Here is a 27,952-nt window from a genome sequence, read left to right on the forward strand (position 1 = left end):
AATTAGTTCATAAAACATATGTACTATTTCCTTCCCCCCAAAATTTGTGACTCTTTTTATGTGCAAATAAGACTCATAAGCTCTAGGGGTTAATTCGATGCTTGAAGTCAACAGATTATTCAATGACTATTTAACACAACCAAATATGATCTATCCCAAGAATGCAAAGATAGTTTAATATTGAAAAATGTATTATGTGTCATATACCTAAGGTCAAATTAGGAAAAATAGATATGTTAATTATACAACAATCATAGCCTCAAAACCATGCCAATAAAAATTGGTTAAAAGATACAATGAAAAAATCATTTCAATAATAATTAGCAACAAAAACCACATAACTAGGAATAACTTTTAAATGAAATATGAGATGTATTATGCAAATGTAAAACTACACACACACAGATCTGAATAGAGAAATGTACCATATCCTAAAACTAGAAGACAAAATTAACATTAACTCACCTCAAATTAATTTACAAATGTAGTGTATTTCCCAGCAAAATCCCCATGGGAATTGTTTTCAGAGAGTGAGGAGGAAATTGATAATATCTCTAAAGTTTATCCTTAAAATAAATAGAACTAGCTGAAAATGTTTTAGGGAAAAAAAATGAGCAGATGACGAGGCAAATTATCAGACATTAAAACATACTTTAAAACAATGATAATTAAAACAGAGTAATAGCAGTACAAGTAGAGACATACGTGAGTGGAAATAAATAGATCAGAAGGGACTCCAGAAAATATAAGACATTTGTACATGATAAATTTGCATTACAAATCGGGGGGGAAATATAAATTATATTCATCACATCATAGAACAGTTGGTTAAAGAGTTAAGTATTTTTCTTAAGCCATTTAAAGTGGGAAAAAAATAGGTAATTATCTTAACTGTGGATGGAGAAGGACCTTCTCATATAAAAGCAATAGAAGCCAATAGAAAATTATCAATAAATTCCTATATTAACTAAAAACTTTTCTTCAACAGAAACAAAATTAAAAAGTGGCTAACAAACTTGGGATTTTCAACAACTCTGAGAAAGGTTTAAGAGAATTAACATAGAGAATGTTTATAAATCAGTATTAGAAAAGCTCAAATCTATAAAAAATGAATCTACAGGCCCCAATATCTTTGACTCAGCTTTGATTAAATTTCATGTTAAAACCAGGGTCCTCAAAGCTTTTGATTTTTTTGTTTATTTTCCAAGAGACTGACAAACTATTAACCCAAGTGATTTAGAGAACACAGAGCACTGGATTAAACATTCGCCTCTTTTGGTAGATAAGAAAGGTTAATGAATATTTACATATCACTTACTCTACAATTTAAATAAAATCTCTTCTCATTTTGTCTCTTGTCACAATGAAGTTGATCCTCTGGCCATCTGTTTACTAAAAAGAGCCGTTTTTCTGTAATGGTGAAAAGCTTAATAGTTCCTAAGATTGACTTGAAACTGAAACTATGAGCATTATAGCAAACTACCTTTCTTAGAATGTTTGTTTCAGAAAATACTGTGTGTGATGAGTTCTGTAACCGTGGGCCCTCCAGGACCAGTTCACCTGACCCCATCTTATTAACAGTCATTAAGAGTGGTTTTTCAGGAACTGAGACTGCTTGTCCAGTTCAGGCCAGTTGAGGCCACCAACCCTTCAACTGGGCCTGTGCTGATGCTTGATAAATGATCTTTTTGATGTCAAGGAGCTAAAAACTCCACCCTCAGATCATGGTAACACCACCATTTTGTGAACATTCGTCCTGTGAAGAGGCGTGAAACTTGACTACATTTGTGCAGATCATCATCAATTACCTCACTTCTTCTTGCCTTCAATCATCTCTCTCCACATTTCAGACCAGCCTGCCTTTCATCCCATAAATTCTGCCCCAAGCCTTGGATCGGGGAGACAGAGCTGAGGGCACATGCCCTCTGTCTCCCTGCAGATCAATCTCGCACAATAAAGCTGATTTCTTTTCCCAAAAGCTGATGCCATTAATAATTGGCTTTTTTTTTTTTTTAATGCGCATCAGGTAGGAGAACCCCACTTGTGTCGTAAGCAGTTCAGCTTAGAAATAGTTTGTCATGGGAAGCAGATTTGAATCATCAACCTTCTGTTAATTAATGCTTGACTTTGACTTTTTTAATGTACCACTAATTGACTCAAGTATAAAGCACAAGCGTATTCTTTCAGATTTAAGAGGATCCCTAATATGACAAAAAATTTTAAATATACAGTAAATAAGAGTTTAACCAATTATAAGTTCGCATGCTCCGCTTTGGCGGCCCAGGGTTTTGCCAGATCAAATCCTGGGCACAGACATGGCACTGCTTGTCAGGCCACGTTGAGGCAGTGTCCCACATGCCACAACTAGAAGGACCCACAACTGAAAATACACAACTATGTACTGGGGGACTTTGGGGAAAAAAAAAAAAGATTGGCAATAGTTGTTAGCTCAGGTGCCAATCTTAAAAAAAAAAGTGAGTTCAATTAATTTTAAAATACAATTCAGAATTACAATTTTCCAAGATATACCTTAATAGAAAAATGAGTAAGTGACCTGAGCAAGCAATTCATAGACAAATAAATACATATGAGAAAAATTACTTAGCCTGTTTCAAACAGAAATGAGAAAAACATTTTACCTACTTAATTGACGAAAAGATTTTGAAGAATGATTGCACTTAGTAAATAAAATGCAGTGTGACATATTTTCATGTTATTGTTGAGGTATAATATGTAGTATGCTTTCTGGAGGGAGACAGAAATGTTTTTCAAAAGCTACAAATTCATAACCTATTATTCAGTGTTTCTACTTTTAGCCATACTTATTAAAAATATGCATTACATTTATATACAAGGTATTCATTTAGCTAGTGTTATTTATAAGGGCCAAAAAATATTCAAAAATAATATAAGTGGGAAATTGCTTATGAAAATTATAGTAAATTCATAGGATAAAATGTTATGTGGCCACTAAATAAAATATTTTCACATAACTTTTTTATAAAACAAGAAAATTCTACATCTAATAAGTGAGAAGACCAGGATAAAAAACTACATAGTGTAATTTAATGTTTTTAAAATGCTATATATGATTAAAATAAGGGTCTAAAAGGAAACATACTAATATGTTTAAGTGGCTATTTCTAGATTGCAAGATTATGAGTAACTTTTTAAAATTCTCCAAATTTTCTCCAGTGAATGATTAAACATTCTCATATTAAAACTGTGAAAAGCAAGAGATGAAAGCAACATGTTCTGTTCTAGAAGCTGAACTAGACCCATTAAGCCAGCAGCTACAGAGAACTTCATGGTTCTGGCTATTAGCAGTCGGCTTCACAAGAGAGAGAACCATCGCTGAAGGAGTTTAGACTCCATCGCCTTCGGAAAGATGCTTTAGAAATCCAGGGGTAGTGTGAGGTTGGACAAAATCATTACTAATTAGCCTTAGGATTCTGAGTCACAGGAGACCTCTAAGAACTATTATTGCCTAAAAAATTTCACTTAGATCAGCTAATGGGTATGACTTTCATGCCCATTATTACAGCTTGCCTCTTTTTCATTTGGGCTATGCTGTGGATAAGTGAAGGTTATATATAGCTAAGGCTCAAATATACTCCCTCTACATGATTATTTTATTTCAGTCTGGTGGCAAGAGTAGTTTATTAGTTCCCTAAGGACCTAGCTAGACCATGTTACCTTCTCTTATAATATATAGCTTTAAAAAGATCTCCCTAAGTATTCCAGACATTGTAAGATCTGGATGCTCTCTCCTGGTTGGTTAAGAACCCCTTCCTTGGAAGTGGTCAGACTCAGAAGTCTGGAACATCTGTCTCTCAATTCTAGTTGAGTTTTATTCTGCCTAATTTTCCCATTTTTATATTGTTGAGAGTAGATAACAATATAAATTTGCGGTTTCAAAAATAGGATTTTTTCCTCTTTGCTTGATAATGTTTGCCTCAATGAATACTAAGAATTTTTTTTTTTTTGGCTGGGAAAATTATGTGAAGGAGATTTACCTTCATTAAAATCTCGTGGTCCACTTATGATGTTGATTTTCACATACGATGTGAGTTTGCCCATGGAAGACTTTTCTCTGAGATATTCTTTTCACATTTCTGGTAAATCTGTTGCTTTTTTTTTCATATGTGTTTGTGTATGTTTTTGTTTTTATTGTGTTTTATTAGTAAATACATGTTATCAAATAAGTAAACAGATTGGAATTCTTTATTTCATTTGTCAGCTTTAAGGAAGAAGAAAAAGTGAATGTTTAAGGTTATGATTTCTATAATCTGTAAAGGCCTCAAACTAAACCAACATACAGCAAAAGATTGATCAAATTTTTCATTTTTTCTTATAGCACCTAAGAATTTTGACTATTTTTCTGGATAATTGGCATATTATAACAATACAGTGGGAAGTTTTTATCCCTAGCATAAAAAAGTTTCAAGAAGTTTTTCTCTTTTGAAATTAATTTCCTTAATGTATTAATATAAGGAGTAATTAGTTCTCGGGGCCAGCCCCATGGCTGAGTGGTTAAGTTCGCATGCTCTGCTTCTGCAGCTCAGGGTTCGGATCCTGGCCGTGGACATGGCACCACTCATTAGGCCATGTTGAGGCAGCATCCCACATGCCACAACTAGAAGGCCCTACAACTAAAATATACAACTGTGTATTGGGGGGATTTGGGGAGAAAAAAGAAGGAAAAAAAAGGATTGACAACAGTTATTAGCTCAGGTGTCGATCTTTAGGAAAAAAAAGAGTAATTAGTTGTCTTTTTTTACTCATTTAATGGATAGTTCATAAATATTATTGTAACCACATTATTGAAAAATATGCTTTGCCTGTAGTTTGGGTGAGGGCACTGATAGCATTATGAAAACTGAGAACTATTGCAAGTTATAGAGATTAGGTATCATGGAGAAAACATTTGCAATTATGTTTAATTCTGAATAGTTATTAGAATTGCTCCAGTCCTTAAGATAAATGTTAATTGGAATACAATTGGAGAGCTATTTCTACAAAAAATGTTATTTCATTTAGTCTCGTAATGTGAGAAGTGTTGCAAGGAGATAACTAAGGAGATTTGCATCAAGTTCAAATTATCTAAGTCAAAGTCTACCATAGGGGACTAACATAAACAAAATGGAATAAAATATCATGGTTAAGCCTTTAATTATTCACACTGTCAACAAATGGTTTACACTTATGCCAGGCCTAGTTTAAGGCACTGAGGATTCAGCAATGAACAAGACAGTCCCTGCCCTAGTAAAGTTTCCAGTCTAGTGGGAGATGGTCAATAACCAAATAATCATATAGAAACATATGTGAAGAAAATAACTATATTAAGTTTTGAAGGGAAAATACGGTGTGTAGTGAGAATACAAAACACAGGGACTTCGTCTAGTTTGGTAAAGGATGGGGATGGAATTCCAGGAAAACTTTAATTTCTCTATTCTCTCACAGCAAAACTCCGTAAAATGTATTTCTACTTACTGTCTCCCCTTTTGCACTCTCATTTTTTCTTGAATCCATTCCCGTAAGACTTTGTTCTTGCCAAAGCTGCCAATGACCTCCACAAGTCCAGATCCCATAGTCACTTCTCAGTCCTAACAGCAGTGTTTGGCACAGATGAGCTCTCTTTCCTTCCAGAATCTCACTTGTCTTGGCTTCCAGGAAACCACTTTCCCTTGACTCTCCTCGTACCCCACTGGTCTCCTTCAGAGTCTCTTGGCTGATTGCTCTTCATTTTCTCTACCACTAAAGGTTGAAGTGTCCCAGGACACAGTCCTTGACTCTCTTTTATACTTTACCTGAGTTATCTCACTGAATCCCTAGCTTTAAATATCATCTATAGAAAGGTAACTCCCAAATGTATATCTCCTGTCTCAGCTTCTTTTTGAACTCCAGCACTATGTATCCAATTGCTTCCCTTTCCACTTGAATATCTAATTAGCAGATCAAACTTAACATGACCAAAATTCAACTCTTGATTTCCTACTCCTGCCTCCAAATTCTTCCTCTATCGGTTTTCTCCATCTCAGTAGATGGCAATTCCATTTTACTAATTAATTGCTCAAGCCATTTTCTTAGTCATCCTTGGCTTTTCTTCCACATCAGGTTTAGTTAATTTTGGGGCCTTTCAGCAAAACATGTTTAGAATCCAACTACTTCTCAACAATTCCACCATAACATTCTGATGCAAGACTTCCTTTAGTTTATTTTACTCATACAACCAGAGGGATCATTTTTAAGTGACTAATTCAGGTCACGTTACTCCACTGCTTATAATCCTCCAATGTTTTCCCAACTCACTCTTAGTGAAAGTCCTTACATTGGCCTACAAGATGCTATATGATCTAGCTCTCGGCTACCTCCTTGACTACCTCTACCATTTTCCCTAGCGCTCACTCCACACCAGCCATGCCAGCCTTCTTGCTGTTCCTCAGTCACACCAACTATGCCCCACTGCTGTTATTTCCCAATCATACAACCATGCCTAGCAAATAGCTGGTGCTCAATAATTGTTTGAGTAAAGGAAACGACATTCTTGTTGGGGTAGATTAGGGAGTAGAGAGTAAAAAGGTAGCTCCTTATCTGAGAAATGGATAAGAAATGCATCTGTTTTGCTTGTGGGAATCCCCCTGGCCACGAGCTAAAGTAGAAGTAAGAGTCAACTCAGAAGACTATTGTTACCCATATTCAATTTCTGTTTTCAGATAAACATGAAGACCCTTTAGTGAGACTTTTTCCAATGACAGCAGGAATGTAATAAATTTACACTTCTTGTGTATGGTTTTTTAAAGATCTGACTCATTATTCATATTCTTTTTTTTAAAGATGTTTTAATTTTTTTATTTTTCCTTCTTCTCCCCAAGGCCCTCCAGTACATAGTTGTATATTTTAGTTATGGGCCTTCTAGTTGTGGCATGTGGGACACTGCCTCAGCATGGCTTGATGAATGGTGCTAGGTCTCCAGCCAGGATCTGAACCAGCAAAACCTCGGGCTGCCAAAGCAGGGCATGTGACCTTAACCACTTGGCCACAGGGCCGGCCCCATCATTGATATTCTTGAGATTACAAATTAAAATATATCAATAGAAATTATGTTATATCTATGTGAACAAAAAATATAGAACCATTAAAATTTATTTGGAATATGAGAAATTTTTTAATATGAGAAAATTGTCAAAAATAAACAACGTGGGGGAAAATAGGTTATAATGGTGTAAAGTGACATACAATTGTTTTAAAAATGTACATATAGCATAGGAAAAGGCTTGGCAGGATTTACATTAAAATATGAGTATTGGTAACTTACAGAATGGGACTACAGGACACTTTTTCTTTTCTTCCTTGAACTCTCTGTATTTTCAAAATTTTTGACAATGTGCATATATCACTTTTATAATCAGAAGAATAAAGAAAGATAAGGCATTTAATTGGATATATTGACCCTGAATATTCTCTTTTTCTAGATTCCATGAGAGGAAAGATCAAAGTTAATGATAAAGGTAAGACCATAAAGATGGTAAAGAATCTAGTTGACGTGGCTTGGTTACATGACATTATGGGAATAGAGTGGGGAGTACCCTTGCTGCTAACCATGGCTTAGTGAGAAATGTACTCTGACTTCTGTCAAAAACTTTCAGATGTTTGTGTCCTGATTCTAGTTGCTTTATAGTGAAATATGGACTCGTATTAATTTTCTTAGTGTCAAACTTTAAGGTTAGCGGATTCCTGGGACAGATTAGGGAGTAGAGAGAAAGAACGTAGCACCTTATCTGATTAATGGGTTAGAAATGCATCTGTTTTGTTTATGGGAATCCCCCTAGCTATTTTAACCCCCTTAGCTATTTTAAAAAACATGAAGTTATCTTTTTTGCATTTGTGGGGGAAATGAAATATTTCTGTGGTATTTGCAAATTTAACGAAGTCCTGAAAGTCTTAGGACACATTTGTTGAATGTCAAGTGTTAGTTCACTCATTTCTAGACTGAAGATGATAAAATTTATTTCTCATGATTGTAAACACTAAATAAGATTGTGTATTTAATATGAGCAACAAAACTACAGTGAAATGTAGATATGGGTCACCTAGTGGTTCACAGTTTGTGAGTTAAAGTCAAGAACTTGAGTCTTTTTTGGGAGTGGTCAGGTTTTCAAAACAAAAGTCATTTAAACCATGTGTCCATATATATACGGAACTATGGATGCAAAGGAACAGAATTTAATAAAAGTACACTATAGATTAGATTTTAATGACCTAGATGTAGACATTAAAACTAGATTCAAGAAGTAACTCAGCTCCTTGATTATTGTGTTAAATTTTTTTTTCTTTTTGCCTCAAGGATGTCCAGTATTGGATTTGATTCCAGTTCGTTCTGTTGAGATCACATCTCCTAATTACCCTAATATTTATCCCAACATGCTGAACTGCACTTGGACTTTTTATTGCATGTCAGGAAATAAAATGAAGGCAGTGATTAAAGACTTTATAACAGAAGAATCTTGGAACTGTGCATGGGATTACTTCAATATTTATGATGGACCAGATCAGCAATCAAGATTACTTGGTAAACTGATCTTTCTTAAATGGCCCACGTTAAGTGGCATTTATATAATGCATATGTGTGGAAAATGTGACCTACATTTGCCTTAGGAACAATATCATTTGTTGTTGGTGGTTTTCCATCAGATCCTTCATCAGAATCCCAGAGTATTATTGAGCCAAGTGAGATGAGCATGAGATGAGACCACACTGACTAGATATTGACCTTCAGTCCCAGCTCTTCTTGGTTTTAGTCCGGTGATTCCTATCTCATTTTACCATTAAGATGAACTCTAATTTTGCTTTCCTCAAGAGGTCATATGTTTTAAGAGGTTTCATTTTCTAAACTGCATTTTTAGGTAACTCTTTTGAAAATTTGTTTACTCAGGTTTCATCTTCATAGTGACAGTGGCCCTTTTTAGACCCAGGGTAAATTACAGAGGAGAAGTCCAATTAGCTTGAATAATCTTTAAAGATTCCTTGGCCACATAGTATCTATCATGCCTGGATGTTAGGCAATATGTTCTGAGACTGACTCATAGAAGGAAACTTGTCCAGAGATTTTGTAATCCACTCTTGCATCACCTTCTCCAATCTCCTCCCAGTTCTGCCACTCAGGACTCTATTACAATCCACCTATCACAAAGGACAAGAAGAGTTTTTGATACTATCTTGTTCCAGGGAACTTGATCTCTTCTGTGATATTCCAGGATTTATAGCACCAATAAGTTCAGCAATTTGCTTTGAAATTCCATAGTTACCTAACTTTTTCTTATCAATGAGTTTGGTTCCTATCAAGGATTCTAAAGCAATTAGAGTATGGGGAGAGGGAGATATTTGTTTTCCTTAAGATTAATGAGTCATCTATAGCATCAGACCCTGCAACTCTAACTCTCATCAATGACCTTCAGCCAAAGACCCCTGGAACACACCTGTAGTTCAACAAGTTAGATTTATTACTCATTGTGGAGAGGGAGAACACACATCATGGAAAACCATAGAGTCTCAGTAAGAGAGTGTTAGAAGGAAGCTACTGTAGGATTTGGGCTTTGGTTGGGTAATTTTGGAGAGGGTCTATGGAAATGGACTTTGCTGTAGATTGGTTGCTGTCAGGAAGTAGGGCAATTTTATGATTGAGTATCTCAATCACAGGAAGGTCTGACTTGAGTAAGGATAAAACTGCAATTGGTAAGAAGCAGCGATCCCTCATTTTAGCCAAGAGAGAAGTTTGGTATTTTGGTGGCTGCACATGACCTTGTTTTTGTCTCACCTCATCACAGACTCAGAGAGTCCTGTCTGATGTTGATGTTCTGTGAAATTGTTTAGATCCAACAGGAGAAAAACATGGTCTAGCAGCAAGCACCAGACGGGTTTCTGAATGTCAGGGGCTGCTTTCCTCTTTCTCGCTCTTTAGTAGTCTTCAACCTGGCAACATTATTCCTCTTTAAAATTTTGATTAATCAAAAATTCAGAGGTGTCAAATGATTACTAATGAGACTACTCATATTTACATAATTAGCTTATCTAATTCTATATGAAAATGAGGAAACTACCATTTCTCTGCTAGTTTATGCAATTTTATTTTATACAATTTTATATACTTATGTAGGTTTATTTCAATGAATCCTGCAATTTCTATAAGCATTTTTAAACTATGGCACATGGAGCCCCATTGCTACTCTCCCAGAAGGGCTATCCCATATATGGAACCATATTGTCCATGTTGACTTAGTTATCTTGTCTTACTAAATCTTTTGTTTACCTAAGTAGAATTCGCCAGTTTGTAGCTAGTTTTTAATTATGTGTGTGAATGTAAATGCAGACCTACATAGCCTCCAAACAGTTTCCAATGCTTTTACAATATTTTAATGAAAATAAATTAGCAAAATTAAATTTCATCTGGACTTTCTTCTTCCGTTTACCCCATGAAGGTAAGACATCAGTAATTTGTAAACACCATGTTAAATGTACAGGTTAAACGCATTCATTACTGAGCATTTCCTAACACGTTAGGCTCATTGGAGGCACAACAGTGAATAAGTCGGAAATGATCGCTACCACTTCTTGAGAAGATAGACAATAAATAAGAAAACCATATTATTTAACAATAAATAATAATCAAATAATTACTGATTGTCAAAAGTGATCTGAAGGAAATAAGTTGCAGAGGTATGGATAATAGTGGGTAGGCGTCTGCTTTCGTTAAGATGATCATGGAAGGCCTCTTCAAAGGGGAGCATTTGAGACCCAAAGAATGAAAAGGAAACAGCCAGGCAAGGCAAGGATAGCAGGTGCAAAGGTGTCTACACCTGTCTGACCTCATCTCCTACCATTCACCCTCTCCTTCACCCTACACCAGGCACACTGGCCTCCTGATACTTCCTCAGACTAACCAAGCAATTCCTGCTTCTGCCCCAAGATGACCTCAAAGTTCACTTCCTCAGTTCATTCAGGAGTCTATTCAAATGTTACCTTATCTAAGGCCCCCTCTAGCAAATGATCTAAGTCACCCCCCTCCACCTTTTCTTTTTGGCATTTATCATGACCTGGCAGAGTATATATTTGTTTGTTTATAATCTGTCTCCCTCCACCAGAATGAAAATTTCCTGAGAGCAAGACTTAAGTCTCTTGTTCATTGCTGTACCTCCAGTGTCTAGAGTACTACCTAACGCTTAGTGAATATTTGATGGAAAAATGTGAGAAAATGGCCTTGAATGTGGGAAAAGCTTGGTAACTTGGGGAGCTGTCAACTGTCAGAGGTCAGAATGGCTGGAGACTGAGCAAGCGTAGACTGGAATGAGGTGAGGTTGTGGAAGATGGAGGCTTTGCCCAATTGTGCAGCTCAGGCTATAGTAATGAGGTTGGATTTTATTCCAATCCAAGGGGAGCTCATTAAAGGTTTTTGACAAGCGAGTAATTTGAAGGCTGCTCTGACTTCTGTGTTGGGAGTGGGTTTTAGGGTGACAGGGTGATTTATGTCTACAGTTATGAGGCTGGTGTGGTAATCTACATTTACACTGCCCAATCCATGTTGTTATTTAAATTTAAATTAGTTAAGCACTCAACTGCTATATGCAGTGAGTGACTACCATATTGGACAGAACTCATATAGAATGTTCCATCAATGCAGAATGTCCTATTAGTACTGTTACAGACAATAAATGATGTTGCCTTACAAGAGGATGGCAACAATGGAGTGCAAGTGAAGTGGACAGATCAGAGAAAGAACTGATAGGATGTGGATTGCATATGGAATTAAACATGCAAATCAAGGATGACTCTTAGGTTTATAGTGTGAGAGGTTGGAGGTGGTGGCATTTACAGAGTTGGGAAATACTAAAGGGAAAAATAGATTGCTGGGGAGAGACCTGTTTGGGCCATGTTACATTTTTAATGCTATGATATGTCCAGGTTGAGTTGGCAATAGATAGCTAGAGGTAGAACTCTTGAGCTAGAGGAAAAGTTTGGGCTACAGATATAAATTTGAGAGTTATCAGCTTCTCACAAATTTCCTTTAGTTGTCTTCACTCCAACATCATCAGTCTCCTTTATCATTTTCATCAGTTTCAAATACGTTCTAGTATTACCCATCATTGAAAACAAAGTAGGACAAGAAATTTAGCAATTGCCCCATTTCTCAACTTTCCTTTACAGCAAAATCTCTCACTTATAGGCTGATGGATTTAGAAAGTTCATGGGATTAATGGCGGGAAGGTCATGAGGAGGTCAAACAGTTATAGCAGGGAAATAGTAATAGAGTTGGATAGATAGAAAGTGATGATTTAGAATGTGGGATGTTTGAAATAAAAACTTCAGAGGTGTCAAATGATTACAAAATTTCAGAGCAGTGTTAGTAAAGAATTACAAGATAAAGGGAATCGGTTCCCTTGTATGGTCAAATTAAGTGTTGGCACTTAGCTGGCATTCACTAGCTCAGTCTCACAGACGTTCAGTCAGTGTCCAATCTATCTGACTGTTGCTCCTGTCATACTGGTTATTAAATATCATCCTTGGTCGAGCAACAGCTTTAAGGCACATTGACAAGCTGGAACACATCCCTAGAGCATAATGACCAGGATGCTGAAGGGCATGAACACTTGCACATGTTTACCTTGGAAAAGAGAGAAGACAGAAGGATCACAATTCTTCGTTTCAAATATATATGGAATTCTCAGAGGCTCTCAGGCTGTGCATGAAACTTGTTCTGCTAATATGTAATAGTTATTGAGTATTTACCATTATTCAGGCATAGTCCTAAGAACTTATAACTCTGAATCTTCTTAACAATTTTACGAGGGAGGTTACATTATCCTCATTTTAAATATAAGGAAACCAAGTCACAAAAAGATTGAGTAACTTATCCCCAGTGACATAACTAATAAGTAGAGAGAGTGAAATTCAAACCTAAGAACTCTGATTCAAACACACATTCTTGGCCACAGCACTACCATGTGGTAGTCATTACATTGATGCCTTTTGATTCAACATGAGGAAGAACAGTCTAGCAATTAAAACTGTTCAAAAAGAAAAAATGCTCATAAGTTTCATGTCATAACTTCAAGGCTAGTAATCATACATCCGGGGTTATTTTAGAAGGAACTCAGCGTTGGATGAAAGATTGAACTGAATGATCTCTAAGAGTCTATATTTAAACTAGTCCCTTACTTCTCATCCAGCCTCCCATCTTAAACCTACACATTTTGTAAATGTGTTACCTGTATTGCTGTCTAAGTCATTAATACAAATACTGTACTTGGCAGAACCGAGGATAAAACCATTTCCATACCATTAAGACCTTCCCTCCAGGTTAACACTGTATGGGTATTTAATCAGCTGTGAAACTTCCTAGCCATATAATTATCCACGTACATTTTATATCTGTTCACAGGGACATTATAAGATACTTTATTAAGTGCTTCACTGAAATCAAGATTCATTAAGTTTATCTCATTGCCCCTAGCCTCCATCTAATTAGCTCTTTCAAAAAATTAAATTGGGTTAATCTAATGTGGCATGTTAAAGATCCCACACTGCCTTCTCATGACCACTGATTCCCTCTCCACGTGTTCAAAAACCATCTTTCTTATAATTTGCTGTAAAATATTGCTGAGGTTTATTTTAATTTAGTAAACACTTATACTTTATAAACATCAATTCATATCATTTCATGTGACTATTATTTTTATCTCGATTATACAGATGAGAAAATTGAGGCACAGAGAGATGTTAGATAACTTGCCCAGGGCCTCATAATTAAAAAATGTCAGAGCTAGTCCAAACCAGCAGTTTGGCTATAGAATCAGTGCCTGTAAGCACTCAGCTACACTACTTCACTGATAGATGACTTTGAAAGTCCTCTACCCTCTCTTTTCTGTCTCCTACCGCCCTCCACCCCCAAATCTCCTTTTTGAAAAACAAAGTAACATTTTCCCACTTCCGTTATTTTAAAACTTGTAGAGCGTTTTTTGACTCTACCCCAAATCCCTTTACTTGACATGGTGCATCCCAAAAGTTCCCCATCACATCCAGTTCACCAGATTCTTTGAGGATACGAATGATGTAGAGATTAACTATTCCCCTATTCCCCATTGTCCTTTCTCAGATTTCTGAGATAGCATTACCTTTAAGACAAATCGATAGTATGTCATTCTTTTATTTTGAGAGAATTTGAATTACAGCATGTATACATAAATTACAGCAAATGTCTTATCACCATCAGGACCACCTTTGTGCGAGCTTTTGTGTTTCTGAATTAGGAAAGGATGATCTTTAGTCTGTATTGGGCAGCCTGTGCGTCTTAGTCAGTTTGGGCTGCTACAACAAAAATACCATAGACTGGGTGGCTTCAACAACAAATATTTATTTCTCACAGTTCTGGAGGCTGAGAACTCCAAGATTCGGTGTCCGGTAAGGGCTTGCTTCCTGATTCATACCCATCTTCTTGTTACATCCTGACATGGCGAAAAAGGGGCTAGAGAGCTGGGGTCTCTCTTATAAGGGCACTAATACCATTCAGCACAAGACAAGTATTTTAATTATTGAGTGTTGCAGCTCACTTCTGTGGCTCCAAGAAAGAATTTGTGTTGATATCCAGTGGTGCTTTCCTGACCATGAATTTTAAGACTGATGAATCTGTGGGAGAAAGAGGTTTTAAACTTATTTTGGAAGATACGATTCAGAAGCAATCACAAGAAAGCAATGTTGGGGCCCAACTGCCTATCAGTGGTAAGTAAAAATATTTAATAAAGCAGGTACCACATATACCTTAGAGGAGAACCTGAGGACCACTGGTTTAAGGGTCACCAGTAGTCACCCTGCTCTAATACTAAAAACATATCTTCACTTCAAACCATTCCTTAAGGCGTAAGACTTTGGTAATTTAGCTGGAGCATGTGAGGTAATAAAGTGAATCCAGGTGTGTGTGTATACATGTCTGTGTCTGTATGTGTGTGTGTTATTTTTATTTAAGAAATAATGGTAACCATAGAAGTCAGTCAGTTGCTGTTTAAAAGATCCAATGGGGACATTCAAGCTGAAACAGAGTTCAGAGGGTTTCCATGTCTCTGTAACCAAATCTCTTTTATTAAGTAACCACCCCCACTCCTATAAAGACCCCCAAAAAGAATATTTTAGCTGAAAGTATAATAACTTCTCTGTATAAAGTAGAAACAAATGTAATGATTTTTCTACTTATCCAATCTACTTTTAAGCCAGAATTTCATTAGTTGTGCTTAAGATTTAAAAACCTAATGAATCTGTTATTAGGAGATTCTCAATTGGAGTATAATTCTAGGAAGAATTCTAATAATCAACTGCAGTGCAAAGTTCTTTTTGATGTCACTCTGTCTTTCTTAAGCTCGGGGAGTGAAGGGGCTCTCTGCAGAGTCCTTGATTTGAATCATAGACCAGTGAACCACATCATCCCATAGATGTGATGGCTAATTGTCTAAGGGATGCTCACCTAATTGATCCTTCTTCTCACTCCATTGCTTTTATCTTTCCATCTCTACAACTCTAAACTGACCCTTCAATCTTGTGGTTAAAATACTTAGACTGCTTCATTTCTTTTTTTAAGTATTTCTTTTTTTTAAGTAAGTTGAATACTAATAAAATATGTCTGTTATACATGCATACAAACAGCCCAAGGGTCTAAGAGTTACCATGTGTAACGTGGATTACAAATGCAGTAAAAATACACAGTGGGGCCAGCCCAGTGGTGTGGCAAAGTTCACACGTTCCACTTTGGCGGCCCGGGGTTGGCCGGTTCACATCCCGGGTGCAGACATGGCACCACTTGGCAAGCCATACTGTGGCAGGCATCCTGCATGTAATGCAGAGGAAGATGGGCATGAATGTTAGCTCAGGACCAGTCTTCTTCAGCAAAAAGAGGAGAATTGGTGGCAGATGTTAGCTCGGGCTAATCTTCCTCAAAAAAACCAAAAAACAAGAAAACCACACACACACAGTAATGTAGTAAACTTTAATGCACTAAAAACATGTTTGAATAATTACCTTTCGTAGGTTTCTTTTCTAAGATCTTGGATAGTCTTAACTTTGAAGAGTGTGCATATTTGTTGGCATATGTATTTAAAAGGAGGAGGGAATCCATGTTTTATACATATCTGAAGAGAAAGTAGAAATGAGTTTTGATATAAGTACTGAATAAACAAACACAAATCCACTGTGCTAGAAACTTTTGGTTTTAAATAGCTTTCTGGCATAAAAATGAAATCTCAAGTAGAGAACTTAACAAATGAGCATATTTTATAATTCCCAAATTATATGGCTATGGAGAGGCTTAATTTTCTGTATATTTGAGGAAATATTTAAATGAGTCTCTTGTTTTTATTTGCTGGTGGATTTCTTTTTAAATCTGAGAATGGAGTAAACACATTGCTAGAAATTTTCCTTATGCTTTTTCTTTATGTGTACATTGTTTTTGAATACACGTAGTATAAAGTATTTTGATATGTCTAGATATGTTATTGGGATAACACAAATAATAGCACAGAAAGAACATTGTCCAGTAATTTCTTGATTACGTGCTATATTTTTATTTACTTTTTAAAAAGTAATTTATGTTCTGATTTGTCTAAATATGTGTGTATTAATCTTTTAGTTAACTTTATTGAATTTTTGCTCATTTTGAAAGCCATGAAAGAAAACATGTCTCATCTTTTGCTAAGAATCCTAGTTTTGAACCTACAAAAGAAATAAACACCTCCATCCTGAGATTTTAATAGACTTTCAAAAGTATTTCTATCTAATGTTTTGTTGTTACTTTTCTAAGGGGTAACAGTAGGAAACAAGACAAGAAGACAGCCAACCCAAGACAGACGTGGCATTCCAGTTGTTGACCCATTTCTAAGGGAAGGGTCTGAGAGAAATCCAAATGTACTGCCAGCCGAGCTTGGGGAGCCCAGGGTGGTTGGTGGCCGTGCTGCACCTGCAATGTCGTGGCCCTGGCTGGTCAGTCTGCAGCACCAAGTACAACATTACTGCGGAGGTGCTCTGATTGCAAAACAGTGGGTCCCAACCGCGGCACACTATAACTTTAGGTACGTACTGTGTGGTGCAGGGGGCACTGGAGCTGTCCGAGGGCCCACAGCGGGTGGACTCCTTCTACTCTCCCCACACCACAAGAAACATTAAGCTTTAAGCTCCCACTGATTCAGTCCATCTTGCAAATGAATGAATACATTAGGTTGATGAAACTTTCTGTACTTCACGAATGCACTCACTACTAATAGCTTTTAATTTTAAAAGCTGCTTCCTGCTTCTAGGTATTTAATAAGTAACTAACAACACTCTCTCCTCTTTCCTCATCTATAGAGTGGAGATAATAATGTCTTAACATTTTTGCATGAGTCTCTTAACACCATATCTAGAGCACAAGGATTGCTCAAATGTGGATTTCTTTCCTCCTTTCTCAACTCTGCCGACTGTCTAATCATCATACTCACTCCCCAAATAAATATCTAAAGTTGTAAAGAATTTTGAAGAATGTTGTTTAAAAGAAACACTTTTCTTTGATTTCATGGGAATCTTGAGCTCAATGCAAATATCTGAACACTTCTTCCTCAGAGCAGTGTTAGCTTGAGGTTTTTAATATTGGTCTCCCAGAAGTCATGAGACAGTTGACACCATCGCACCATGTCCCATAGCTAAATGAGTAGATAGAATGTTTTCAGTGTATCTAAAATGGTTTTATAATAAAAGTATCTGCTCAAATAACTTGGTGAGCAGAAACTTTCAATGAATCAAAAATGCATTTTCTTTACCATCCCCCAACTCTTACTTTAGATATAGATAAATCACAAGAAGGCATCCTTATTACTATGGTTTTCAGACTTTCATATGTTCAAAGTTAACTGCGGAGTTTGGTATAAATGGAATCTTAGAATCCTAATTCTGAATTTTGATTTGATGAGTTATGTCCAGGATTCTGCATTTTTAATGCACATGCCAGATTTAATGCATGTAGTCCCTAACCATTTCTTTGAGAAACACTATATTTAAAAAGGGAGTAACTATAACTTTCAAAATAGCTTTCAGTGACTTATGTAAGTACATCGTATAATATATAATATTATGATTGTAATAATACATAGAATCATTACCTTGTGGCACCATGAATCTTAATCATCAAAGAAATACTAAATCATTTTGTTTGATGTTATGAAGGCAAGAAAGTAGATACTTTAAAATTTTTCAGAAAGATTGAATTAATGAGAAATTCCCATTTTCTAATCAGAGGTAATGAAGATTTTAATGTAAATTAGAAACATTAAAGAATATATTTTTAGTAATTTTGAAAAATCGTGGCCTCATTAAAAGTGGTGTCTATTTCTCCACTCCCTTTTCTTATGACAAGCACTGTCACAGACAAGCTGGTAATAGGAAGAAGTTACCTCTCGAACGTAAGGAACAGTGATTTGATGCCAGTGAAAGCTGTATACGCTCACCCTGGCTTCACACAATTTCCTCCTAATGAGGATCTAGCCCTGTTGCATCTGGAAAAACCCGTTGAACTAGGTCAGTATGGATAACTTCTTTCCATATTTTGAACCTTTGCCATAGTTATCTTCCATCTTGCTTAGAAGGACTGTATGTACTTTTGAAGTTAAATAATTATTTCAAAACTTTCTTATATGCTAAGATACTTTCTCTAAAAGCTGAAGTGCCTGCATAAATATTTGACTTTTGTGTGTTTTGAATTGATGGATGTCTAGAGAAGACTTCAAAGAATGCCTGTGGACGGCCCCCACGTTCACGCCCGCACCTTTCCATGGAATCACAGGGCTCTTGGACAGTTTCCTGCCTTCCTGCAACTCTCTCTTGTGTTTATCCTTGTTCAACTGTTCCTCTGCCAATAACCTCATCTCCCTTTTTATATCCTTACAATGCATCCATCCTACAAACTCCCAAGCAAATCAAAAGTTTGCTTTTTGTGCTTTTATAACTGAGTCAGTGAGAGCATCTAGAACAGTGCTTCTTAACCTTGGCTGTGCGTTATAATTCTGTGAGTTGCTTTTAAAACAGAAAACAAAAAACTGTAGGCCAGGGTGCATTTTGGACCAATTAATCACAATCTCAGGAGTGGAGAACTGACATCAGTATTTTTTTTCTCCTTATCCTGCTTTTTCAAATTATTTTTAGTTAAACTTTTTATGTTGAGTTAATTGTAGAATCACATGCAATTATAGGAAAGAATACAGAGACACCAATGTACTTTTTACCCAGGTTTCACCAATGGTAGCATCATGCAGGATATTGACATTGATACAGTCAAGATACAAAACATTTCTATCACCACAGGGATCTGTGCTGTTGCCCTTTCATAGCAACACCCGTCTTCCTCCTCCCCACTCCATCCTCCTCCCCAAGAACTCTATCAACCACTAATCTGTTCTCTATTTCTATAATTTTGTCATTTCAAGAGTGTCAGATAAATGGAATCATACGGTATGTAAACTTTTGGGATTGACTTTTTTTCACTCAGCATAACACCTGGAAGATTTGTTCACGTTGTTGCATGTATCACTCCTTTTAATTGCTGAGTAGTATTCCGTGGTATGGATGTTTAATCATTTATTAACAGTTTGTTTAACATTTATCTGTTGAAGAACTCTGGGTTGTTTCCAGCTTTGAATATCACAATAAAGCTCCCATGAACATTTGTGTAAAGGTTTTTTGTGTAAACAAAATTGTACAGAAATGAGTTTCCATTTCTGTGGGATAAATGTTCAAGAGTACAATTGCTGAGTCATACAGTAGTTGTGTATTTAGTTTCATAAGAAACTGCCAAACTATTTTTCCAGAGTGGTGGTTCCATTTTTACATCCCACCAGCAATGTATGAGTGATCTGGTTTCTCTGCATCTTCACTAGCATTTGCCGTTGTCCTTATTTCTTTTATTTCAGTCAATCTGATAGGTGTGTGGTGATATCTTATTGTAATTTTAATTTGAATCTCCCTAATGGCTAGTAATATTGAACATCTCTTCGTGTGCCTATTTACCATTTTTTATAACCTCTTCAGTGAAATGTCTCTTTTGCCTATGTTCTAATTGAATTGTTTTTCTTGTTGTGGAGTTTGAGAATTCTGTATAATATTCCAGATACTGGTCCTTTGTCAGATATGTGGTGTGCAAATATTTTTCTCCCATTCAGTAGCTTGTGTTTCATGTTCTTAACAGGGTCTTTCACAAAGTGAAAATTTTAGTTTTAGTGATGTCTAATTTCTCCATTTTCCTTTTATAGATTGTGCTTTTGGTGTCAAGTCTAAGAACTCTTCACCTAGCCATAGATGCTGAACATTTCTTCCTATTATTTTTCTAAAAGTTATATATTTTACATTTAACTCCATGACCCATTTTCAGTTAATTTTTGTATAAGGTTTAAGCTTTAGGTCAAGGTTCTTTTTTTTCCCCCCTAAGGATGTGCAACTGTGCCAAGAACTTCTGTTGAAAAGGCTGTCTTCCCTCCTTTGAACTGCTTTAGTGCCTTTGCCCCAAATCCACTGAGCATATTTGTGTGGGTCTATTTCTGGGATCTCTATTCTGTTGATCTTGTGGCTATCCCGTCTCCCATACCATATTGTCAGGATTACTGTAGCTATGTAGTAGGGTTTATATCAGAAAGTGATTCCTCCCAATGTATTATTTTTCAAGAATTGTTTTAGCGATTCTGAGGCCTGTACCTTTCCAGATAAATTTTAAAATAAGCTTGTCTATGTCTACAACAACGCTTGCTGTGATTTTGATTAGGAATTGCATTAAACCTATAGATCAATTTGGGTTTAATTGATCATTGTCACTCATTAAAGAAGTGATATCTTGGGACCGGCCCCGTGGCCAAGTGGTTAAGTTCCCGCACTCCGCTGCAGCGGCCCAGGGTTTCGCCGGTTCGGATCCTGGGCGTGGACATGACACCGCTTCTTAAGCCACGTTGAGGAGGCATTCCACGTGCCACAACTAGAAGGACCCACAACTAAGAAATACAACTATGTGCTGGGGGATTTGGGGAGATAAAGCAGAAAAAAAAATAAAGATTGGCAACAGTTCTTAGCTCAGGTGCCAATCTTTATAAAAAAAGAATTGACATCTTTACTATGTTGAGTCTTTCAGTCCACGAACACAACATGTCTCTGTACTTATTTAGGTCTTCTCTCATTTCTTTCACCAGAATTTTGTAATTTTCAGCATACAGATCCTGTATATGTTTTGCTAAGTGTATAAATAGTTCAGTATTGCATTTTCTTCAAAGTGATTGCAAATAGTATTGTTTTTAATTTCTAATTCTATGTGAAATGACATTGACTTCTGTATGCTGGTCTTGTACCCTGGCTTTTCCGAAATCTAGGGCAGTATTTTATAAGCTTCCCCTGGAAATTTTAATGTGCAGCCAAAGTTGAGAACCACTGCTCTAGAAAAAGACCAGTGGTGAGATTTGGTGCCCTTAAAAAGTTGTGGTTTCCATTTTCAGTACCATCCAGCAGTCCTTGTGTGCATGCATGCATGTTTCTTTCTTCCAGTATCCACAAGAGTCATTACCAACATTCCCCCTTCTTTTCAGCCCTTCTCTACTTACCCTCCATCTTTTATTCCTTTTTCTGTTCTCTGAGGACCTTGCTTTCCACTCAACATCACCTGATGTCAACAACAACATGAAACTTTCTGATCCTCTTCCCCCTAAGTATTTAGTAGCTTATCTGTATCTGTACCCATTCATTTCTTTTCACAGTAACAGTGAGAAATGTCCTTTATCCCATTAGAGACAGTAAATTTTCCACCTATGAGTTTCATCCCCACCACTTCACCATGACCATCATGTGAACATTTGGGCCTACTTCTTTTTTGTCTTTCCTATACTGCTCTGTGTGTATGTATTTAAATAATTGTTATGCCTATTATAAGTTTTATTTTATCCTGCTTTTTCACTTATCATTCTCAGCATTGCTTCATATTATTAAACATTCTTTTAAAATATAATTTAATGGCTACATGGTGGCTTTCTATAATTCTTATAAAAATAGATTGTTTCCTTTTTTTATTTAAATAATGTTGGATTGACTATCCTTGTGTATACTTTTTTTTAGGTCTAGAATTTCCTTAAGATAAATTTCCTAGAAGTAAAATTGCTGGCTTTAGGGCATAACTATTTTCAAGATTCCTGACATACTTTAAAATTATAAACACGGCTGGGTAGAGTGCAAGTCAATACATCCTTTTTTTCTCCCCAGAAGAGGCAATTTGGAAATATCTGTCAATTTCTAAAGTGTGTGCCTCATGGTTCCCCAGTTTGCTTTTCCAGAAATACTGGCACAGATGCACAGATGTGTTTTCTGGGATGCTTGATGCATCTTATAGAGGAAAGAAATTAAGATAGTCTAAATGTTCCCCAATGGGATTAATAAATTTTGATACATTCATTATCTGAATACTGTGTGGTATTCAAAACAATGATGTGGTAGGTCTGTATGCAATGATGTGAATGATATGACCATAATCTAGTAAATGAAGAAAATTAGAACAAGGAAAATGACTGAGTAAAAAAACATGTTGGTGGGGGAAAATGTCTTAGCTCAAGAAAGTCTGGCAGGAAATGATATGATTGAGCAATAATTATCTGTGAAAGTAGCATAACATAAGATTTGGAACCGGCTGGTACTTGTGTAGAGAGATGAGTAGGAAAAGAATAGACAGGTTACAAAGAGTTTTATGTGATTTTATTAAGAGAGAGCAGTAAAAGTAGAGAACAAATCTTTGAAATAAATGGTCTGGGATAGCAGATATGCTGAAGCATTTAAGTATGTAAAAGTCTGGATACAAAGGAAGTGAAACAGTATGGGAAAACAAACACAGGAGCACTGTGTTCAGTGTCTGTGTGTAGTATATAGACACACCTACACACATAAACCCACAATATTTATATATATACAAATTCTAGTGATAGGAAAAAATACGAATATTTAAATGGATGATGTATCAATATATTTTATAATACACCTATCTCAGATTCAACAAGGCGAGGTCCTGGAGGCGCATGGACAAAAAGGCAGATGCTTTTTTTTTTTTTTTGCGAGGAAGATTGTCCCTGAGCTAATATCTGTGCCAATCTTCCTCTATTTTGTATGTGAGATGCTGCCACCTAATGGCTTGATAAACGCTGTGTAGGTCTGTGCCCGGGATGTGAAACTGTGAACCCCAGGCTGCCAAAGCAGAGCATGCAAACTTAACCACTATGCCACGGGGCTGGCCCCCAGCAAATGCACTTTTAAAAATGGTTATGATGAGAAACCAGGAGCCCCACATCTCGGTGCAGGGCATGTGTCTCTATTGTCCTAGGGGATAAGGAAATACCTGGAGCAAACAGGTAACATGTAAACCGGGATGATCCCTTCTGAGTAATTAATAGAAAGAATCTTCTGGAAGCCATACTTATTAAATTACAGGGTTAAAAAGGGTACTATCAGTTCAAAGTAGATATTTCTAAAGCTATCACCGAACAGCAAACAATATAGACAATGTTAATATGAATCTATAAATGATATTTACCTTTTCCTTTCTCATCCTTTTAATTAGGAGAATTTGTATCTCCAATCTGTTTGCCAAGGAAAGATGAGAAAACAAACTTACTTTCCAAATGTATGACTGCTGGATGGGGAATAACTGAACCACATCGTGAGTATATTTACTACCTCTTTCAAGATTAAAATCCAAATATATATGAAGTCCGAGTATACTCATTTTCATTTTTTCTTCATTTTTTAATGGGAGTGATAGTGGAAAAGTCTTTTTTCATAATAGATCTAAAGGTGACTACTTGGGTTTTAGGCCAATCATATTCATTAATTCTAGTTCATTGATACTTGTAAACAGTTGTGTTGGAGAATATTTAGTGATTTTATTACCCAATAAATATCTGTTTGTCTCCTTTATATGTAATTGCTCCACAGTTGCACTGTGAACACACATACTCACACACACAGTTGTTTTCACAACACTATAGATGCTGCTACTGGGAAAACCCATACTTGAAGATATGAGCCTATTCCCCAAAGATGTGAGGCATTTTTCTGAAATAATAGGCTGGCATAAATGGTAAATGGGTAGAAAGATTATGTGAAAATAATACATATAAAGATCAAACCCATGACTCTGGTCTCACTTCCACCGTCTTCTACAACTGAGTTAACAAGTTACAAATATCCAATGAACTAAAGAGTAAGTTAGAATGCAGTTTCAATTTGTCAGCCTCCAGACAGTGTCAGCACCTAAACGTGATGTCTGTTCAGCAAAAGTGAAGTCAAAAGAATGAAAGCACCATGAAACCAGTAGAATATGAAACCAATGGAATCAAGTATACACTTAACATGTAAAAAATGGATTGTATTCTTTGAGTAACAACAGCTGATTTGGGTGTAAGCTTTGTCTTTTTCCTTCTGTAAAGTGATATTATTTTTCTATCTTCTTGGGACTGTACTAAAGGCAAAAGAATCCATATAAAATGTTTTTTGGGGGCCGGCCTGGTGGTGCAGTGGTTAAGTGTGCACGTTCCACTTCAGTGGCCTGGGGTTCGCTGGTTTGGATCCCGGGTGTGGACATGGTACCGCTTGACAAGCCATGCTGTCCAGGTGTCCCACATATAAAGTAGAGGAAGATGGGCACGGATGTTAGCGCAGGGCCAGTGTTCCTCAGCGAAAAGAGGAGGATGGGCAGCAGTTAGCTCAGGGCTAATCTTCCTCAAAAAAAAAAAAAAAGTTTTTTGTTGTTTCTGTTATAAAAGGCACTGTGGAGTAATAATATTAGTTTTTGGCAAACACCCAACAGCATCATTACAGTGCCAGGAGAGGAGAATGGGTGGGATTGAACCCTTGGTGTCTGTTTATACAGGGCATTTTTGTTTTATCCTTTAAAAGCATTTGCCTAGGTTATATGTTTTTATGCCTTTTCTATTAGAAGATGAATTTCCTAAAATTGTGCAGCAGGCAGAGGTACCACTGATCAGTAGTACATCTTGTCGAAGCTACTGGGGGCTGGATATTAAAAACACCAGTATATGTGGAGGGGCTGCAGGATCATCCTCATGCATGGTAATTCAAGGACGGCATGGATGAGTACAGGAGTTTTCTTCTCGGTGTGTCTCATGAATGGGTGCTTGCTGACCATAACGAGGTATAAATGTATGGTAGTTTTAAAATGAAAAGTGAGAAGAAGAAGCACCTTGCTAAATTGATGTACTGCGATTGCTAATTTGATACTTGAAGTGGACTCAATTCTCAAAAGGCATTACTCATTCATATGCTCGGTTAAACTATGTGAAATTGATGCTGTTCAACTGTTTCCAACCTACAAAAAAATAATTTCTTGTGGCTCAACATCACAGCTGAATTAGGTAGCTCAAAGTACCTACTTCTAGTAGCACTGAAAATGTAAAAACGTTTTCAGATAACTCAAAACCATCACTTATATTTAGTAGAGGATGGAAACCTTCTGCATGGCAAAGTGTATTGTCAGCATTAAATGAATTTATGCTAAATGTAGCTTTCAGCCTCTCTCTGAAAATATAGATTTTGATCTGATTCAGAGATCTGTAACATCAGCCAACTACCTGAGTGGCCCTACTTCCCTATGCTGCTGGGAGCAGAAATTAGAGATGAGAGAGTGACTCAGGCATTGTCTGAGCATCCTCTGAGGCTGGGGTTAGCGTCAACCGTGACTCATGCAGCCAGGAGAACTTCTCTTTTTGCTGGTTGCAGGGAGATTCTGGAGGACCACTGCAGTGCACCCGGGACGGGCAGTACAAGCTCGTCGGTATCGTGAGCTGGGGCAGCAGTAACTGCTATCCCACCGCGCCAACAGTCTTCACCAGAATTTCTGCCTACAGGGACTGGATCACATCTGTCACCGGAGGAGAAGCATGATCACTGAAAGAGCAGCACTGTGGAACTGTGTTTATAAGTGGGAAAGGAAATACACAGCACTATACCTGAAAAATAAATCTCTTGCCGGTGCTAAAAAACTCAGTGGTGCTTCCCCCAACCCTTGTCATTGAGGAGCTTGGATTTGGTGTGTCCATACATTCAAGATTAAACATCAGTCACAGAAAGTTAGTGTTGGTTCATGCCTCCTGGGAATTTACAATCTGGAATGTCATTAAATTCATACCTAGGGTACCATGAATATTTCATATTTGAATATCATCATATACACTTTTTACTATTTTTTCTAGTTTGGTAAACATTGGAAGATATGAAGGGAAATGTTATTTAGTCCATAAAATTCTTAATTTTACTCACCCAGAACCATGCCCTGAGCACACTTAAGTAGGAAAGCTCCCTGTAAGTTTCACAACTTCAATGCACAATAAACAGTTCAATTATTTGGGGCTGGCCCTGTGGCCGAGTGGTTAAGTTCTCAGGCTCCGTTCAGTGGCCTGGGGTTCCCCAGTTTGGATCCTGGTTGTGGACCAACACACCCCTCATTAAGCCACACCGTGGTGGCATCCCACATAGAAGAACTAGAATGACCTACAACTGGGATATACAACTGTGTCCTGGAGCTTTGGGGAGGAAAAAAAAAAAGATTGGCAGCAGATGTTAGCTCAGGGCCAATCTTCAAAAAAAAAATTATTAGGCATATCACTTGATTTTGAAAATTTTTGATACAATTTTAGGATATTTCAATTGTCTTTAAAGCATTTCATTTATCTGAACCTCGGTTGACCAATATCCTCATCTCTGTAAGCTGTAGCCAGGAATTAAGGAGTAAGAGCTAAGGATGCCCCGGGCCAGAGACTAAATGCCCAAGTCCATCACAGGAATATATAATATACAATGAGTAAGAGCCTGAGGCAACTATTTTCTTTCTTATTTTATACATTTCCACCAAAATTTATCATTTGGTTTCCAAGATGACAGCATTCAAAAGGGGAGTATAGATCAACTTTAGGTAAGCCCACATGTAACCAAATGAAAGAGCAACTCATAAAGAAGTAGGCAGAAATATTTTACTTTTCTCTTTCTCTGCTCTCCCTTTCTCTCATGCCCTTGTCTGTCCCCACCCCTCTCTTTTTCTCTTTCAATCTCTCCTCTCTTTTGGAAGTGCTACAAAGGGAAAGTGTTATAAATATCCTAGTATTTACTAAAAACCCCTTACGTGAATATTAGTCTAAACTGCTTTCATTGATTTAAATTACACTTTTTGATAGAGACTCTAAGTAAAACGAAAAATGAAATTTGCAATAGGGATTCTCTATTTCTTGTCTTAATCTCTTTTGGACCATTTTTACTTTGTCTCTTAATAAATTTTTCTCATCTTCTTTATCAGATGACATTAAAAGAGATCAAAGAGGGGCTGTATATTAAAGTGTCAGGCCTGTCTAAAGTTTTTTTCTTCATTGTATGATCTGCTGGCTGTTAATTTTGGTACTGGCACAGTCTCCATCATGACCTTCTGGACAGTGATCTGCTGGTGATGCTTTGGGGCTCTGTCAGCAAAGGAGGGAGGGTTAGCCCTCCATAGTCTATCTAGAGAAGATGCTTGATTTTCCTATGAGTGTAAGAGACTATTTGGTGCTCTGTTTTGGCTCCAGTAGGCAGTAATTTTTAAATTCTTCTATAGTTAATCTTTTCTCTATTGAATACAACTGTGTTAGACTGTTTTACTTGCCCTTCTAGTTGAAAACCAATTCAGTTGAGGAGGGATGTAAGCTGTATTTCTTGCTTTGACATTTTCTTCTCAAGAACTCTCCGTTTCATTTCAAAGTTAAGCTCTATGTGTATTAGACTGCAATCAATCATGTAAATTGACATGTAAGGATCACATAACCAAACTTAAAGAAATTAGAGACCTGATGACCTAATTTCTTATTCATACATGTATTAAAAAATATCCTTCTTG

The 27,952-nt window shown here is 36.7% G+C and overlaps 1 protein-coding gene across 1 annotated transcript in view; it reads left to right on the forward strand.

Moving 5' to 3' along the window:
- Nucleotides 1-25,974, forward strand: part of OVCH1 (ovochymase 1) — an 81,722-nt gene extending 55,748 nt beyond the window's left edge. The window contains 7 exon segments of the mRNA XM_046663607.1: nt 7,476-7,511; nt 8,348-8,572; nt 14,599-14,772; nt 16,838-17,105; nt 18,422-18,582; nt 25,010-25,143; nt 25,810-25,974. Coding sequence (XP_046519563.1) covers nt 7,476-7,511; nt 8,348-8,572; nt 14,599-14,772; nt 16,838-17,105; nt 18,422-18,582; nt 25,010-25,143; nt 25,810-25,974 — 1,163 coding nt within the window.
- The last annotated feature ends 1,978 nt before the right edge of the window (nt 25,975-27,952 follow it).

Source organism: Equus quagga, chromosome 1 (genome assembly GCF_021613505.1).
Source record: "Equus quagga isolate Etosha38 chromosome 1, UCLA_HA_Equagga_1.0, whole genome shotgun sequence".
In the NCBI taxonomy this organism is placed as follows: Eukaryota; Metazoa; Chordata; class Mammalia; order Perissodactyla; family Equidae; genus Equus; species Equus quagga.